The sequence below is a fragment of the Cherax quadricarinatus genome, chromosome 76, assembly GCF_038502225.1.
Source record: "Cherax quadricarinatus isolate ZL_2023a chromosome 76, ASM3850222v1, whole genome shotgun sequence".
NCBI lineage: Eukaryota > Metazoa > Arthropoda > Malacostraca > Decapoda > Parastacidae > Cherax > Cherax quadricarinatus.
Window position 1 is genome coordinate 11,211,748 of NC_091367.1, and position 18,273 is coordinate 11,230,020.

The 18,273-nt window shown below is 38.9% G+C and overlaps 1 protein-coding gene across 5 annotated transcripts in view; it reads left to right on the top strand.

Annotated features, from left to right (window-relative positions):
* Window positions 1-14,142, top strand: part of LOC128703579 (RNA-binding protein 34) — a 41,798-nt gene extending 27,656 nt beyond the window's left edge. For all 5 annotated transcript variants that reach the window (XM_053798277.2, XM_053798276.2, XM_053798279.2 and 2 more), the window contains exons 8-10: window positions 11,306-11,431; window positions 12,297-12,452; window positions 13,757-14,142. In XM_053798277.2, coding sequence (XP_053654252.2) covers window positions 11,306-11,431; window positions 12,297-12,452; window positions 13,757-13,867 — 393 coding nt within the window. In that variant the 3' untranslated portion in view covers window positions 13,868-14,142. The remainder of the gene's footprint in view (window positions 1-11,305; window positions 11,432-12,296; window positions 12,453-13,756) is intronic.
* Window positions 14,143-18,273: the final 4,131 nt, after the last annotated feature.

An 18,273-nucleotide genomic window follows, 5' to 3' on the forward strand; every position in this document is an offset into this window, starting at 1 on the left:
CTCTTGTGGACACAATCTGGCCACAGTTTTCTCCAAGCAGAGTTCAAAGTCCTGGTAGTCACTCCCTCCCAAGCCTTGCCTATAAGGCTTATGCAGTGGAGGATACTGAAGTGTTCTTTCCAAAACTCTCTTAAGGTCAAGTGAGTGTCTGAGGTCACATTAAAGCACCTTTGAAACATTGCTTTGGTGTAGAGTTTTTTAAAGTTTGAAATGACCTTCTGGTCCATGGACTGGAGGAGAGGAGTGGTATTCGGGGGCAAGAACTTTACTGTGATAACCCAAACTCCTGCAGAATTAGGTCATCCAAGTTTGGAGGATGAGCAGGTGCATTGTCCATTACTAGGAGGCACATGAGATCCATTTTTTTTTCCAGGAGGTAATTCTTCACACTAGGGCCAAACACTTCATTGAACCACTCGACGAAAATTTCCCTCGTGACCCATGCCTTATTATTAGATCTCCAAAACACACAATTTACTCTTCATAACATTGTTTTTTTTTTTTTTGAACACTGGGATTTTCAGAATGGTACACTAGTAACGGCTTCACTTTGAAATCCCCACTAGCATTAGCACAGAACATTAGTGTCAGCCTGTCTTTTATAGGCTTGTGTCCTGGCAGTCCCTTTTCCTCCTGAGTAATGTAGGTCCTCTGGCATTTTCTGAGTGTCAGCCTGTCTTTCATAGGCTTGTGTCCTGGCAGTCGCTTTTCCTCCTGAGTAATGTAGGTCCTCTTTGGCATTTTCTTCCAAAAGAGGCCTGTTTCGTCACAGTTGAACACTTGTTCAGGTTTCAGTCCTTCAGCCTCTATGTACTCCTTGAAATCACTTATGAATTTTGTAGCTGCAATTTTGTCCGAACTGGCAGCCTCACCATGCCTTATACTGTGTATGCCACTACGGTTCTTAAATCTCTCAAATCAACCTTTGCTGGCCTTAAATTCACAAATATCAGTACTTGTTGCAGGCAATTTCTTTACCAGATCGTCATGCAACTGCCTAGCCTTTTCACAAATAATCGATGTCATAAGACTATCTCCTGCTAATTGTTTCTCATTTATCCACACCAATAATAACTTCTCAACCTCTTTGAGTACTGGTGATCTCGTTTTTGTCAGCATATTTACCCCCTTTGCAACAACAGCCTCCTTGATTTCCTTTTTCTTGGCCACGATGGGAGATATGGTTGTATGGGATTTGTTATACATGTGTGTGGTGTATGTGTGGCCAGTTCGGCCACACGTACACCACTTTCATATTGTTCAATGATGTTTTTCTTAAATTCAATCGTATTTCTCACCTTGTTTACCAAAGGCTTGGCACTAGGAACTTTCTTTGGAGCCATGGTAGCTTATTTAGCACTTGCAAGCACTAAAATGAATGGAATACACCTACCATCCGACTTACGACCTGCTCGACTTACGACCACTCGACTTACGACCGTGTTTTTTATGCCAAATTTCTGGGAAATAAACAACTATTTGTGTTGTACACAGTGTTTATCGTAAACCTTACAGTATAAAATACAATACTAACAACATAAAAAGTAAAGTAAAACATGAAATACCAAAATAAAACAATAAAATAAAGTCTTTACAAAAATGTTTTGTTGATATTCAGTAGTAAAGTTCGACTTACGACCATTTCGACTTACGACCGGTTTCTCGGAACCGAACTCGGTCGTAAGTCGGATGGTAGGTGTATTATGAAATATTTTGTATGAACACGTGAGGGGATCGTTGCTCACTGGTAAACAATAGCACACTGGCTGGGAAGGGAGGCCGAGGCGGCTCAGAGCCGTGAGTACGCGTCCAGGACGAACTACGATTAGCGAGTTAACCGACCATTTATGAGCCAATGTTTGGACAAAAATAACGCCACGATTTCCAAAAAGGACGATTATCAAGGGACGACTGTATTTGTACATGTATACATATTTATGCATTTTTGTATGTACAGTGGAACCCTGGTTTTCATCTGGTCTGGTTATCGTGCAATTCAGTTTTCGACCACTTTTCGGCAAAATTTTCCCCGTTTTCGTACATCTGCTTGGAAATCATCCATACCAGATGCGTCCGCCTGCCCATGGGACGCAGTCACTCATATGTTCGTGACTCGGTCTGCCTTTGTTACTCTTTCAGTGAGCATTACTCCACGCATTCTTCTGAAACATTTATAAATAACAAAAAGGCACAATACCGTGACTGGAACGATACACAAATAACCCGCACATAAAAGACAGAAGCTTACGACGACGTTTCGGTCCGACTTGGACCATTGACAAAGTCACACTAACAGAGGAGGAGCAGAACGGCTATATATAGGCAGGAAGAGGTGGAGGTAGTAGTAGTGGTAGAAGTAGTAGTAGTAGTAGTACAAGAATTGTATATAATACCGACAGGATGAAATGACACATGCACAACACCCGGGCATCCCCACCGTAGACGTTTCGCCATCCAGCCAGCCACTGGATGGCGAAACGTCCACAACAAAGACAACCAGACGCCGCACATGTGTCTAATTTCATCAGTAGATGTAGTAGAAGAAGAAGAGGTAGTAGTAGTGGTAGTCGTAATAATCCATTGTTTTTTGTGCTTCCAACTGATAAATAAGCCACCATGGGGGCCAAAGAAAGTTCTGAGTGTCAGCCCTTTGGTAAAGAAGGTGAGAAACACGATAGAATTCAAGAACTCCTAGAAAAATACGAAAGTGGTATACATGTGGCTGAGCTCACCAGGATGTATGGGAACATCTGGAACAGCAACAAACCTTAGCTGGGGGAATTGCTTCAGAGGAGGAGGAAGAGAGAGGGGAGAATGTGCCTTCTTCAGCAATTAAGGACATTTGTGCAAAGTGGAGTAAGGTGCAAAGTTTTGTGGAGAAATATCACCCTAACAAAGCTGTTGCAAGCCGTGTCAGCAACATGTTCAGTGACAATGCCGTGTCCTCTTTGGACAGATTTTTTTGTGCAACAGGGGTCCAATGACTCTCAAACTGGTCCTAGTGCTAGTAAAAGACAAAAGGGAAGTAACCGCAGATAGGGCTTTGATACCTGAAGTTCTTATGGAAGGGGGATTCTCTTCCCAAACAATAACCTCTCCTCCTCCCCTCCTCGCCGTCTTCCATACGCCAACGAGAGTCTTCAGTAAAGGTAACAGTGATGTTAAATGTTCATTTATCCATTTCATTAGTGCTTTATATTTATTTCTCATTGTTTTCTGTATGTAAAACTATAGTTATTCTCTGTAAAATGTAATTTTTGTTAATACAGTATTTTTGGGTGTCTGGAAAGGATTGATTGGATTTACCTTATTTCTTATGGGAAATATTACTTCAGTTTTCGTACAAATCGGTCTTCGGTCGACCTGGAATGGATTAAAGATGAAAACCGGGGTTCCACTGTATGTATATGCATACGTAAATTTTTTGTATGAATGTAGGCTTAAATATGTTCTCATGCATACATATATATGCAGATAGTTACTGATACATATGTGCAGATGTATACTTAGGTTTTCTATATTTGCATATGAGTACATGTGCATATGTATACATTATGTACACTTAGGTTTTCTCACGGGAAATGGGCAGTACTAGAAAACCCAGGGAAAAAGAGTACATCAGCAAATACTGGATGCCATACACTTTTAATGGAGCTGGGCACATGAAAAGCAATGGTTCCTGACAGCATATCAACATGAATTCTGCAAGAGGGAGCAGTAGCACTGTCTGAACTGCTAGCTATGATCCACAAAAAATTAATCAACACAGAAAAGTTTTCAGAGATTTGGAAGACAACAAATGTAGTACAGGAGGGCTCCACTTATACAGCAAATTAGGTTCCACTGTAAAGCGAATTATATAATTTTTTTCATTTTCAAATGCATATAAAAGCCTGATAACATGTTTATTCAATCTTTCTTTCAACACACCGGCCGTATCCCACCGAGGCGGGGTGGCCCAAAAGGAAAAACAAAAGTTTCTCCTTTCACATTTAGTAATATATACAGGAGAAGGGGTTACTAGCCCCTTGCTCCTGGCATTTTAGTCGCCTCTTACAACACGCATGGCTTACGGTGGAAGAATTCTGTTCTACTTCCCCATGGAGATAAGAGGAAATAAACAGGAACAAGAACTAGAAAGAAAATAGAAGAAAACCCAAAGGGGTGTGTGTATATGTGCTTGTACATGTATGTGTAGTGTGACTTAAGTGTAAGTAGAAGTAGCAAGATGTACCTGAAATCTTGCATGTTCATAGACAGAAAAAAGGACACCAGCAATCCTACCATCATGTAAAACAATTACAGGCTTTCATTTTACACTCGCTTAGCAGGACAGTAGTACCTCCCTGGGCGGTTGCTGTCTACCAACCTACTACCTGGGACACATTACTTCCCTTAAAATATTTTTGTACTTAGCTTATAATGAGTGGTGAATATATATATTTATTATAGATAGCCTGAATAAATGATGAATGGGTATAATTGAAAACCACTGTATTAGCAAAAATGCTGTAAAACAAAGCACTGTAAAGTAGGGCCTGCCTGTATCTATATTTAAGAAAAAAAAAAGATAGGCAGAAGGCATTGAACTACAGGCCACTTTTGCTGACATGTATACCATGCAAAGTGATGGAGTAGATAGTCAGGAAGTGTAGATCAGTTGGAGAGAAGTGGTTTCATAAACGATTACCCGTACTAGTTTAGAGATGGGTATGTCTCGTCTTACTAACCTTTTGGAATTCTATAACAGGAGACAGGAGTGGATGGATGCATATTCTTAGACTGCAAAAAGGCACGTGATACCATATCCTACTTGAGACCAGGGTAAAAACTTGAGAAGCAGGAAGGCATAACTGTGAACGTACTCCAGCAGATCAAGGAATACCTTAAGGGAGTACAGAGTGACTGTGAGATGTCAGAATGGGGAAGAGTAACAAGTGGTATACCACAGAGATTGGTATTAGGATCAGTATTGTTTCTGGTTTATGTGATGAATATACCTGATGAAATTGAATCATATATGCAAAAAGGATGTGGACAAGCTGTAAGGTTGATCAGATACAGTGGAACCTTGGTATACGACCAGCTCCCTACTTGAACAAAGTTCAGCACTCAACCAAACAAATATGACCTGCAAGAACATCGCTGTAAACTATTTTGTGTCTTCGCATTTTTTGGTGTTTTTTGTAATATTTGTATAAATAAGTCACCATGGGGCCTACGATGATTAGTGATAACAGTCAACCAAACAGAAAATTGGTTGGGTAGAACTTGTTCGATACTCAAATGGAGCGGCACTCGAACAGCCTTCTGGAATGAATTAAGGTCATACACCAAGGTTCCATTGTAAATGGTTGCTTGAATTCAACCCCAGCAAATTCAAGGTGATGAAGATTGGGGAAGGAGTCGGAAGACAATTCCAAGTTTTAACCCTTAAACTGTGCAAACGTAGATCTGCGTTTTTTCGACATTTGAAAGTAGTATGTAAAAAACATAGATCTTCTTTTTGTTTTTTTTACATTTGAAAACGTGCAAAAAAAACTGATCTACATTTTTTGGTTATATTTGGAAATATGTAAAAAAATGTAGACCTACTTTTGGAGCACTACGCATGTGAACATAGATCTGTTTGGACAGTTTAACCCTTTGAGGGTCGACAGGCCCTCTCCGAGACTCGTTCTCAGGGTCGGCCAAATCTAAAAAAAAAAAAAAAAAAAAAATTCTTGTGAAAAGACAGAGAATCTTTTTCCGATCATAATGACACCAAAAGTATGAAATTTGATGGAAAACTTACGGAATTATGCTCCTGCGAAGTTAGCGGTCTCGGCGATGTTTACGCATCAGCGATTTTGCCCACTTTGAGCCCCATTTTCGGCCAATTCCACTGTACTAGTCGACAAAAAACATGAATATTTCGCTAGAACTCCATTTTTTCTATCGAATGAGTGCAAGAAACCACCCATTTTCCAATTTCAACTATCCAATAAAGTGGTCAGAATTTAGCAATTTTGCCAATTTCACACAAATTTCAAAAGATGCCAATTTCCGAATAGGGTCCAGAATAAACAAGAAAGACATTCCTGGCACTAAAATAACAAGTTCTCTGTTCATTAGTCACATCCCCAGGCCCCTCTTATATTTCTTTGGCTTTCCACTTTGAATTTTTATTCTTACAAAAAAAATAAGATTTACTGTTATGCAGACTACTGCATTAGTGTAAAAAATGGTATAAATAATATTGGCGCACTTGCAAAAGAATATTAGACTCACCAGTTGATGTGTATTGGACGCTTGGCATGATTTGTTTACTTTTGAACTTTGGTAAAAATCGAACATTTCTGCTAATTTGAGCTCAATTTCAAGGTACTTTTCATTGTAAAAACCAGTCAAAATCATCTCAATTTCTGTAATATGTCTTCCATTCTATAAAATGAGACCAAGAAAACTAGAATACAACAATAAATACCATATGAAAATACAGTGCAAAGTCGCTGTTTTATTCCAAAAAAAAACGATCAAAGTTTTTTTTTTCTCATTATACACTGTGTGCTGCAGGGTTTTTTTTATACTGTGCACACTGACCACATAGACCCATTCTTTCATATGTAGGCCTACCAGCTTTCTCCCACTAGATTTGAGGGCGCTAGAATTTAGGCGTACTAGTACGTCAAAAACCCTGGGTCGTAAGCCGTACTAGTACGGCCGAAACCTTCAAAGGGTTAAGGGTTAAAAAGCATTTACTGTGTTCATTAATTTACTCACACTATACTGAATGGGTACTGAATTTTTAAGAATAACATAATTATGGATGTTGTCATTATTTTTGGATGACACAAGAATCTGCACAAGAATTCAGTACAACGTGACTCACGAAATTGTAATGACACAATTGCAAACAAACCATATCACAGGTGGGGTTTGAACCTGCAGTCAAAGAGTCTCAAAACTCCAGACTGTCACGTTAGCCACTGGGCCAGCTAGCTTTAACCCTTTGGGGGTTTCGGACGTACTAGTACGGCTTACGACCCAGGGTTTTTGACGTACTAGTACGCCTAAATTCTAGCGCCCTCAAATATAGTGAGAGAAAGCTGGTAGGCCTACATATGAAAGAATGGGTCTATGTGGTCAGTGTGCGATGTATAAAAAAAAATCTTGCAGCACACAGTGCATAATGAGAAAAAAAAACTTTGACCGTGTTATTGGATTAAAACAGCGACTTTTGCACTGTATTTTTGTATGGTATTTATTGTTGTATTCTAGTTTTCTTGGTCTCATTTTATAGAATGGAAGACATATTATAGAAATTGAGATGATTTTGACTAGTTTTACAATGAAAAGTACCTTGAAATTGAGCTCAAAGTAGCAGAAATGCTCAATTTTTACCCAAGTTCAAAAGTAAACAAATCATGCCAAGCATCCAATACACATCAACTGGTGAGTCTAATATTCATTCACAAGTGCGCTGATGTTATTTATACCATTTCTACACTAATGCAGTAGTCTGCATAACAGTAAACCTTATTTTTTTTGTAAGAATAAAAATTCAAAGTGGAAAGCCAAAGAAATATAAGAGGGGCCTGGGGATGTGACTAACGAACAGAGAACTTGTTATTTTAGTGCCAGGAATGTCTTTCTTGTTTATTCTGGACCCTATTCGGAAATTGGCATCTTTTGAAATTTGTGAAATTGGCAAAATTGCTAAATTCTGACCACTTTATTGGATAGTTGAAATCGGTAAATGGGTGGTTTCTTGTACTCATTCGATAGAAAAAATGGAGTTCTAGTGAAATAGTTATGATTTTTGTCAATTAGTACACTGGAATTGGCTGAAAATAGGGCTCAAAATGGACAAAATCACCTATGCGTAAACATCGTCGAGACCGCTAATTTCACGAGAGCATAATTCTGTAAGTTTTCCATCAAATTTCATACTTTTGGTGTCATTATGATCGGGAAAAGATTCTCTATCTTTTCATAAGTTTTTTTTTTTTTTTTTTTTTTTTTTTTGTAATTTGGCCGACCCTGAGAGCAAGTCTCTGAGAGGACCTGCCGACCCCCTAAGGGTTAATAAGATTCATCCATAGGAAGGTTAACATAGGCAGCACTGTGATGACAAATGCGAGTTTTTACAGACGAATCTCCCTCCCGCTAGCATGGCTGTGACGAACTCTAGCTCAAGTCCCCTCAAAGCCATCAACATGACTCACGATATCGTAATGACACGATTGCAAACAAACCACACCATGGGTGTGGTTTGAACCTGCAGTCAGAGATGCTAACGCTATGGTCTGGAGTTTTGAGACTCTCTGACTGCGGGTTCAAACCCACTCGTGGTATTGTTTAATTCAGTACAACATTGGTATTCGTGTACAGCAGAGCCCCGCTTTTCAGCGTTTTGCCTTACGGCGTTCTGCTAACACGGCGATCTCAAATTATGACTGAAACCTTCTATACAGCGAGCAGTCTTTCAAATGCGGTGGTTTGTTTTCATTCTCCATGAGCACATATCTCTATTATGTAATAATAATCACTCCTGGGCACATTAAATGTCTTATTACAGTATACTACATCAATATAGACATTTTCATTAATCTATCTATGATATTTTCTTCAAAATTATGTAAGAAACACGTTATATAGCATATAAACATGCTATGGAGGTGTGCTTGCCGGGCAAAGGGAAACCATTACATAATACTAATAATAATCACTCTTGGGCACATTAAATCTTATTTTACATCAATATAGACATTTTCATTAATCCATCTATGACTTTTCTTCAAAATTATATAAGAAACACGTTACATAGCATACAAACATTTTATATTTATATACTATGGAGGTGTGGTAGCCGGGTGGAGGGAAAAGATTACGTCACTCCCCTTAATACACAACGCTTTTGTTTACAATTCTCGGCATGAATTATTCATTACTTCTCCCTTTGTTCATGATGGCATCTAAAGGTAGTTGTTAGAAACAATTAAACTCAGTGAACATGGTATGTTGATGGTAATAATATGGCTCTGGGCCACATTAAATATTGTGTAGCTATGTAGGTAGGTGTAGGTATGTAGCCCAGGCGGACTACATACCTACATTATTTTTATAACTGATAATTATACGTATGTGTACCGGTACCTAAGTATACCTTCACTCAGGGCGTCATTTCTTCTAAAAATGGTGGTACATGAGAATGGGAGTGTTTCTCTTTATGTATTCTACTGTATCAATGTGGAGAGAACTTGTACACAATGTAAAGTGACGAAAACCAGGTTTGTTTACATTGAGTGTGGGTGGGGTGGGGAGGGCTGCCCTTCCTGGCTACCCATACTTCCCAAACCTGTCTTCCTACAAATAAAACTCACCTCTCACCCTCCATTAAGACTACAAATATTTTAAAGTAATTATTGAAAGTACTGTATACATATTTTATCACTCTGGGGAGCTTTAATTAAGTGTAGTACAGTGGACCCTCGACTAACGCTATTAATCCGTTCCTGAGAGCTCATCGTTAGTCAAAATAATCGTTAGTCAAGTTAATTTTCCCCATAAGAAATAATGGAAATCAAATTAATCCATGCAAGACACCCAAACGTATTGAAAAAAAAAAATTTTTAATACATGAAATATTAATTTTAATGATTGATGGGATGGGAAGAGGGGAGTGTGTTGATGGTCTTAGTGTTTAGAAGGGGAATCCCCTTCCATTAGGACTTGAGGTGGCAAGTCCTTTTTCGGGGTTACTTCCCTTCTTCTTTTAATGCCATTAGGACCAGCTTGAGAGTCACTGGACCTCTGTCGCACAACATATCTGCCCATAGAGGCCTGTACCTCCCGTTCCTTTATGACATTCCTAAAGTGTTTCACAACTTTGTCAGTGTCACCATTAAACACTTGTTCAGGTTTCAGTCCTTCACTGTCTATGTACTCCTTGAATTCCTGCACATATTTTTCAGCTGCTTTTTGGTCCAAACTGGCAGCCTCACCATGCCTTATCACACTATGTATGCCACTATGATTCTTAAATCTCTCAAACCAACCTTTGCTGGCCTTAAATTCACTCACATCAACACTAGTTGCTGGCATTTTTCTAATTAAATCGTCATGGAACTTCCTAGCCTTTAAACATATGATCGCTTGAGAGATGCTATCTCCTGCTATCTGTTTTTCGTTTATCCATACCAATAACAGTCTCTCAACATCTTCTATCACTTGCGATCTCAGTTTCGAAAACATAGTTGCACCTTTGGCAAGAACAGCTTCCTTGATTGCCGTTTTCTTGGCCACAATAGTAGCGATGGTTGATTGGGGTTTTGTGTACAGCCTGGCCAGCTTGGAGACACGCACTCAACTTTCATACTTAGCAATGATCTCTTTCTTCATATCCATAGTAATTCTCACCCTTTTTGCTGTAGGGTTGGCACTAGAAGCTTTCTTGGGGCCCATGGTGACTTATTTTGCAGGTGCAGTCACTAAAAAGGCTGTGATAATATGAAATGTTCCGATTGTATGCTTGGAAGCGACCGCGGTGGCTGGCTGGCTTGTAAACACTGGCCAGAAGTGGACGCGTCTCAGACGGAACGAATAGTGTTGGTCGAGTATTTTAGCGCTAATCGAGGCAAAATTTTTGCGATAAAATGTATCGCTAGTCAGATTTATCGTTAATCGATGCCATCGCTGGTCGAGGGTCCACTGTATATTATGTGTGGGTGGGGTGGGGTGACCTGGTTGGCTACCATACCTCCCAGACCTGACTTCCTACAAATAAAACTTACTTCTTACCCTACATTAAGACTACAAATATTTTAAGGTAAGTAATGGGTGTACTGTGTGTGTGTATTTTACTTTTTATTGTTTTTAATGTCTAGTTCTATTGCTAATGTAATATATGTTAGTGTAAACTTGTTACCTGGCATTTATTTGCATTTATAAGTGGAAAATATGGCGTTATGCTTCCAGCAGTAGCCTGGAACCTAACCTGCCGTATAAGTGGGGCCCTACTGTACATGTGTCCATAGTGCCCCAGAGAGTACCACCTCAGTAAAACAAAATGAGTACATATTTATATTGAACATCATTGATGTATAGCCTGTTTCCAATATCTGGCAACATAGAATACTTCAAGCAGTTTTAAGTTAATGCAGTGAACATGCATACATAACGTGATCTTTTACTCTCCATTTGTGTGTTAGTGGCCACCCCCCTGTTCTCATTGGAGGGTAAAAAGGGAGCCCATTAAAATTTGTAGTTGATGTGTATGTCAGAAGCTAGTGTTTCCCTGATTAACTACTACTAACTCTTATAGCCCAAAGGTAATATGCAAACTAAGAAGAATATGGCAGTGAAGTTTGTTAAGACTGATGCAGAAAATAGCAAGTTAGCAAGGGATGATTTCTCTGGAGACATGGTGGAACCAAAGAAATTTAACAAGGTAAATGCTCATGTTTATGTAGTTGTTAAAAGATTTTTTCAATTTTTTAAATTAATTTAATAGTGGTGTACTCTTTCACAACCCAATGTTGCACTTGGCTGTGTGACTTTATTAGCACAACACCAGTATATAGTGCTTGTATACAAAGTATTCAGATAACCACTAAAAATCCATATAGATTTATCCTACTTACATCCTTCCATCTATACATATCCCCTCCATCTCATTTTCCATCCCTTCCCTCTTAATAGTTTCTTCCTCATTACTGAAGTAATTTTTAAGAGTTGCTAGAATATATGCATGTGTGCCAATATTTTTGATCGATTAAGACGGATGCAACATTCTTGTGAACATATCCTTAACTTGTCCAAGTAAGTGGTTGAGTACAGTGTAAGAGTATAAAAGGATACGAGTAAATACATTAAGAACGTTTCTCTGCACCATTAACAGGAAGAATAAAAGGTTACATTTGCAAACTAAGAAAAATGGTTTCAGAAGGACATAAATATTTTTTTACAAATAGTAGTAGACTTTGGAAATGGGAACCAGATGTGGTAGACATGGAAAATGGGAACTAACAGGAGGTAGCATATGCTAAATAAATAAAGAAGACCTGAGGAGCGGGAAATGTGGGCTCCAACCATTGATATCTTTAAGCACTTTGATAAACCAAGTGTTGAAGGTTGAACACCATACACTTAGCTCTGCTCATGTAATTACAGATAGTTGATTTATGCTTAGCCACACCATCCAACTTTAGTTTATCATTTTTTGAGAAAGAATCCTCATTTCATTGATTGCAAATGTATTACAATGTATCTGAAGTCATTGCTAAATTACCTGAGTAATTTCTGTTTTTTCACAGACCAAGGAAAAAAAGAAGACCGAGAAGTTGGGCGTAGCATCCAGTAAAAAGGGATTGGCCTTCATGAAACTTGGTGCAGATAATAAGAAACGCAACAAGGCAAAGAGTGATGATTTCTCAGGTGTGAAAATGATGGAAACCAAGCAGTTTAACAAGGTAAGTTGGTGCCTTTACATTTTGTACCTAGTAAGTGATATTTCATTCAGCATTGTGACCCTGTGAACACAGTACCAGTTATCAAAACTTATGTATGTTCTAGTACAAAGGATTCAATGGAAGCTTTTCTCCCTTAAGTGCGAGAAGAGAGATGGGCCCTGGTGCTTTCCCTCCTGAGTCCATTTAATCCTTTGCCTCAGTTTTTTTTTTTTTCCTTTCAAGATATATCCATTTTCTTTAATTTCAGTTCTTCATATTCATTCATAGTCTCATACATTTCAAATATTTGCAATTTTGATGTATCCATGGCTCAGTTTTTGCAAGAGGTGAACATGCTGTAAGAGTTCATATAACACTTCAACTGAAAATTTGTAGACTATATAAACACTGAAATTGGGAAAAAATTTATATGAGCAAATTTTAGCATTAAATAAGTAACACCATGCTAAAAATTAAACATTGAATGACAATAGACAGTGTATCTGAAGAAAACCCTTTTCTAGCTTTTCTGGCTGCAAACATATCAGTAGTATCATTAGAGTTAATATTTTTTTTTTTTGTCAATTCTCTGTGCTTAAATTTTTAATCAACTAATCTTTCTTGGTTTATGATACTCCCCAGTATGATTTTTAATCAGCCTCAGTTTACTGAAAAATCTCTCAGCCTAGGCAACAGTCATGGGTGCAAATAAATCTGTTTTGTGATTTTGTTAAGGCAGTGAATATAGTGACTTGTTACTTGGCTTTCCTCTGCAAATTGCTTATAGATGCAATACTTAGAGTAATGTTTTTGTGGCACATCATCTCTGTACTCTAGTTGAACTTTTGATCATACATAATTACCTGATCACTTTTATAAAAATGTAATGTCATCAATAGTACAGCGATAGCTAAGCCTACATACACGAAACTACAGTCAGTTTAATAGTCTCAGACTCCCTGTCCTCATTAGTTGCTCTAAGTAGCCTGAGGTCTGAATCATTTTGAAATGGAATCAAAGAATGTAGATAGTTTGCACCATCCCCCAAAAAAGTATATCTCTTTGCAATAGGCAAAATTTAATGAGTGGCAGTTATGAAAAGTAGAGATGCACCCTTGTGTTTTTGGCAAACCATACATGTAGATTGGAGAAGTATTCATAGTTGTGAATTCTTTAACAACTTGTTCAGATTTCTGATTTTATAGATTTATCAAAAATTTTAACCATATTGTCTTTAGTGATTTAAATATTCATAAATCTAGGTATCATTGAGTAATTCTTTTGATTCGTTAGACCTTTCGTGGTTGACTTATCATTTTTTACAGATAAAGAAAAAAGGAAAGCTCACAAAAGAAGATAAGAAGAAACTATACATCGCCCATCAACTGACTGGTGCCAAGCCTCAAGTGAAAAAACAGGCCTCAGTTATTAACTAGAGATGCTATCTAATGTTCTTGATAGGAAGTCCTTTGACTCTGTTATTGTCTTTTAGGTTCAGTCAGGAAATTACATGTGCTACCAGGGAGAGTTGTCATTGCAATATTGTTGAATTTTTTATTATTATTTTGTTAATGTTTGGATTGGTAAGGCTACCTGTCAAATATTTGTACATTTTATAAAATATGCACTATATGTAACATTTTTTCTTGTGCATTATGTTAAATATAAGTTTTCTTTATTGAGAATTACGAATTAAATTAATTAAATTTAATTTTCCTTTATTATTCTCCTATAATAGCTCTAATTTATCTTGTGGGGAAGAAACTCCAGCTCATGGGCCCCACCAAAATGAACCACTTATTCACTGGGGTGATGGCCGCCTAACTCTCTGGGTTCTGTCACATAACGTTTAAACCCATATACAGTGGTCTCACAATAATCGTCCGGCCTGAAAGTCGTCCATTTCGGAAATAGTCCTGTTTTTTCGTCTAAATATTGGCTCGCAAATGGTTCGGTAACTCGCTAATAGTCCTTTGTCCCGGACACATACTCACGCTCTGAGCCACCTGGGCCTTCCCTTCCCAGCCAGTGTGCCATTGTTTACCAGTGAGCGACGGTCCCCTCACGTGCTCCAGCGAAATATTTCATAAGATTTCATTTAAGTGCTTGCAAGTTATTTAAGTGCTAAATAAGCTACCATGGCTCCAAAGAAAGCTTCTAGTGCCAAGCCTCTGGTAAACCATACCCCCGGCCGGGATTGAACCCGCGGTCATAGAGTCTCAAAACTCCATTCTGGTAAAGAAGGTGAGACATACGATTGAATTTAAGAAAAACATCATTGAACAATATGATAGTGGCGTACGTGTGGGTGAACTGGCCAGGATGTATAACAAATCCCGTACAACCATATCTTCCATCATAGCCAAGAAAAAGGAAATCAAGGATGCTGTTGTTGCAAAGGGGGTAAATATGCTGACAAAAATGAGATCACCAGTACTCGAAGATGTTGAGAAGTTATTGGTGTGGATAAATGAGAAACAATTAGCAGGAGATAGTCTTATGACGTCGCTTATTTGTGAAAAGGCTAGGCAGTTGCATGACGATTTGGTAAAGAAATAGTTAGTGGTGATGTGAGTGAATTTAAGGCCAGGAAAGGCTGGTTTGAGAGATTTAAGAAGCGTACTGGCATACACAGTGTGGTAAGGCATGGTGAGGCTGCCAGTTCGGACCACAAGGCGGCTGAAAAATATGTGCATGAATTCAAGGAGTACATAAACAGTGATGGACTGAAACCTGAACAAGTGTTCAATTGTGATGAAACAGGCCTCTTTTGGAAGAAAATGCCAAAGAGGACCTACATTACTCAGGAAGAAAAGGCACTGGCAGGACACAAGCCTATGAAAGACAGGCTGACGCTAATGTTCTGTGCTAATGCTAGTGGGGATTTCGAAGTGAAGCCGTTACTAGTGTACCATTCTGAAAATCCCATAGTGTTCAAGAAAAAAATATTATGAAGAGTAAATTGTGTGTGCTTTGGAGATCTAATAGTAAGGCATGGGTCACGAGGGAAATTTTTGTAGAGTGGTTCAATGAAGTGTTTGGCCCTAGTGTGAAGAATTACCTCTTGGAAAAGAAATTGGATCTCAAGTGCCTCCTAGTAATGGACAATGCACCTGCTCATCCTCCAAACTTGGATGACCTAATTCTGAAGGAGTTTGGGTTCATCACAGTAAAGTTCTTGCCCCCGAATACCACTCCTCTCCTCCAGCCCATGGACCAGCAAGTCATTTCAAACTTTAAAAAACTCTACACCAAAGCAATGTTTGAAAGGTGCTTGAATGTGACCTCAGACACTCACTTGACCCTACGAGATTTTTGGAAAGAACACTTCAGTATTCTCCATTGCGTAAGCCTTACAAATAAGGCTTGGGAGGGAGTGACTACCAGGACTTTGAACTCTGCTTGGAGAAAATTGTGGCCAGATTGTGTCCACAAGAGGGATTTTGAAGGGTTTGAGGCAACCCCTGATGAGCCTATGTCAGTTATAAACTCTATTGTCGCACTGGGGAGTTTCATGGGGTTGGATGTGAGTTTGGAGGATGTGGAAGAGTTGGTGGAGGACCACAACGAAGAGCTAACCACTGAGGAGCTGCAAGAGCTTCAGCAGGAAGAGCAACAGATCGCAGCTCAGAATCTTGCTGCAGAGGAGGAGGAAGAGAGATGGAGGAAGGTGCCTTCTTCAGAAATTAGAGATTTTTGAAATGTGGGATAGGATGGAAAGATTTATGGAGAAACATCTCCCAGAGAAGGATGTTGTAAGCCATATCGGCAACTTGTACAGTGACAGAGTCTTGGCCCATTTTAGGGAAGTTTTAGAGACGCCAGAAACAGAGGTCTCTGGACAGTTTTTTTTGCGAGACAGGACTCCAGTGACTCTCAAGGTGGTCCTAGTGGCATTAAGAAACAGAAGAGAAGCAACCCCAGAAAAGCAATTGGTACCCGAGGTGTTGATGGAAGGGGATTCCCCTTCCAAACAGTAAATCATCCAATCTGTCTCCTTCTCCAGTCTTCCATACACAAAGAAGAATCGCCAATAAAGGTAAGTGTTATTCTGTTAATGTTTAATTCATCATGTGCCACTGTATTGTTTATGTACTACATCTATATTTCATGTAAAAAAATTTTTTGTTTTAATACTTCTGGGTGTCAGGAACGGATTAATTGAATTTACATTATTTCTTATGGGGAAAATTGATTCGTAAATCATCCATTTCAATAATAGTCCCACTTCCAGGAATGGATTATGGATGATAATTGAGGGACCACTGTATATATATTGACAGGCTCACTGCATGTAGTCCATGTTACTTAATATCCTCATACAGAGAAATTTTTTATATCTTCTTTCTTTCAACACACTGGCCGCATCTCACTGAGGCAGGTGGCCTAAAAGAAACAAGGAAAGTTTCTCCTTTTAAATTTAGTAGTGTATACAGGAGAAGGGGTTACCAGCCTCTTGCTCCCAGTATTTTAGTTGCCTCTTATGACACGCATGGCTTATGGAGGAAGAATTCTGTTCCACTTCCCCATGGAGATAAGAGGAAATAAAGAAGAATAAGAATTAAGAAAACAAGAAAACCCAGATGGGTATGTATATGTATGCATGTGTAGTGTGACCTAAGTGTAAGGAGAAGTAGCAAGATATATCTGGTATTCCACATGTTTGTGAGACAGAAAAGAGACCAGCAATCCTACCATCATTATTATTATTCTTTCAACTAACCAGCCATATCCCACTAAGGCGGTGTGGCCCAAAAGAAAAAAACTGAAGTTTCTCCTTTTAAATTTAGTAATATATACAGGAGGGGTTATTAGCCCCTTGCTCCCGGCATTTTAGTTACCTCTTACAACAAGCATGGTTCACGGAGGAAAAATTCTGTTCTACTTCCCCATGGAGATAGGAAATAAACAAGAATAAGAACTAGTAAGGAAACACAAGAAAACCCAGAGGGGCATGTGTATACATATGCTTTTCTATGCATATGCAATGTGACCTAAGTGTAAGTAGAAGCAACAAGATGTACCTGAAATCTTGCAGGTTTATGAGACAGAAAAAAAGACACCAGCAATCCTACCATCATGTAAAACAATTACAGGTTTCCATTTCGCACTCACTTAGCAGGGCGGTAGTACCTCCCTGGGTGGTTGCTGTCTACCAACCTACTACCTAGTTTTATATAACTCTGTCACTTTTGTGCTGGTTACATTTATCGCTCCTTGTCATAGTTTTAGTTGAATTCCCCTTCCCTTCAAGGTGGGAGGAGTTCAGTAGGGTAAATTTCCCCCTTTTGTAAAATCCAGCCACTCAAGGGAGGTTCCTCTATGCATGGTGAGGGACTCTTGATCTAAGGGATTAGACCTGTGCTTCAGTTCCTTGAATCGAATCTGAACACTTTACATTTTCCCAGGCACTGTATGACCCCTATGGGTTTAGTGCTCCTCCATGAATGTAATAATAATGTAAACCCAGCTCCTTTACATGAGAGGGATCACTATCAGCCCTGTTCTAATGTAGCTTCCATTGGTAGTGCAGCAGTAGTTGTCCCCTCATCCAATGGAAATTTAGATAGTCTTAGGACAAGTCAGATGATACTTTGACAAGACATCAGGGGGCCATCTATCAATCTCGTGGTGGAAATATTACTGGATCATGATATTCTTTTGGGTCACCCTGCGATCTCCCACCGAGGCAGGGTGACCCAAAAAGAAAGAAAATCCCCTAAAAGAAAATGCTTTCATTATCATTCAACACTTTCACCTTACTCATACATAATCACTTGTCTCTGTAGAGGCACTCAAATACGACAGTTTAGAAGTCCCTCCAAACTGCCAATATATCCCA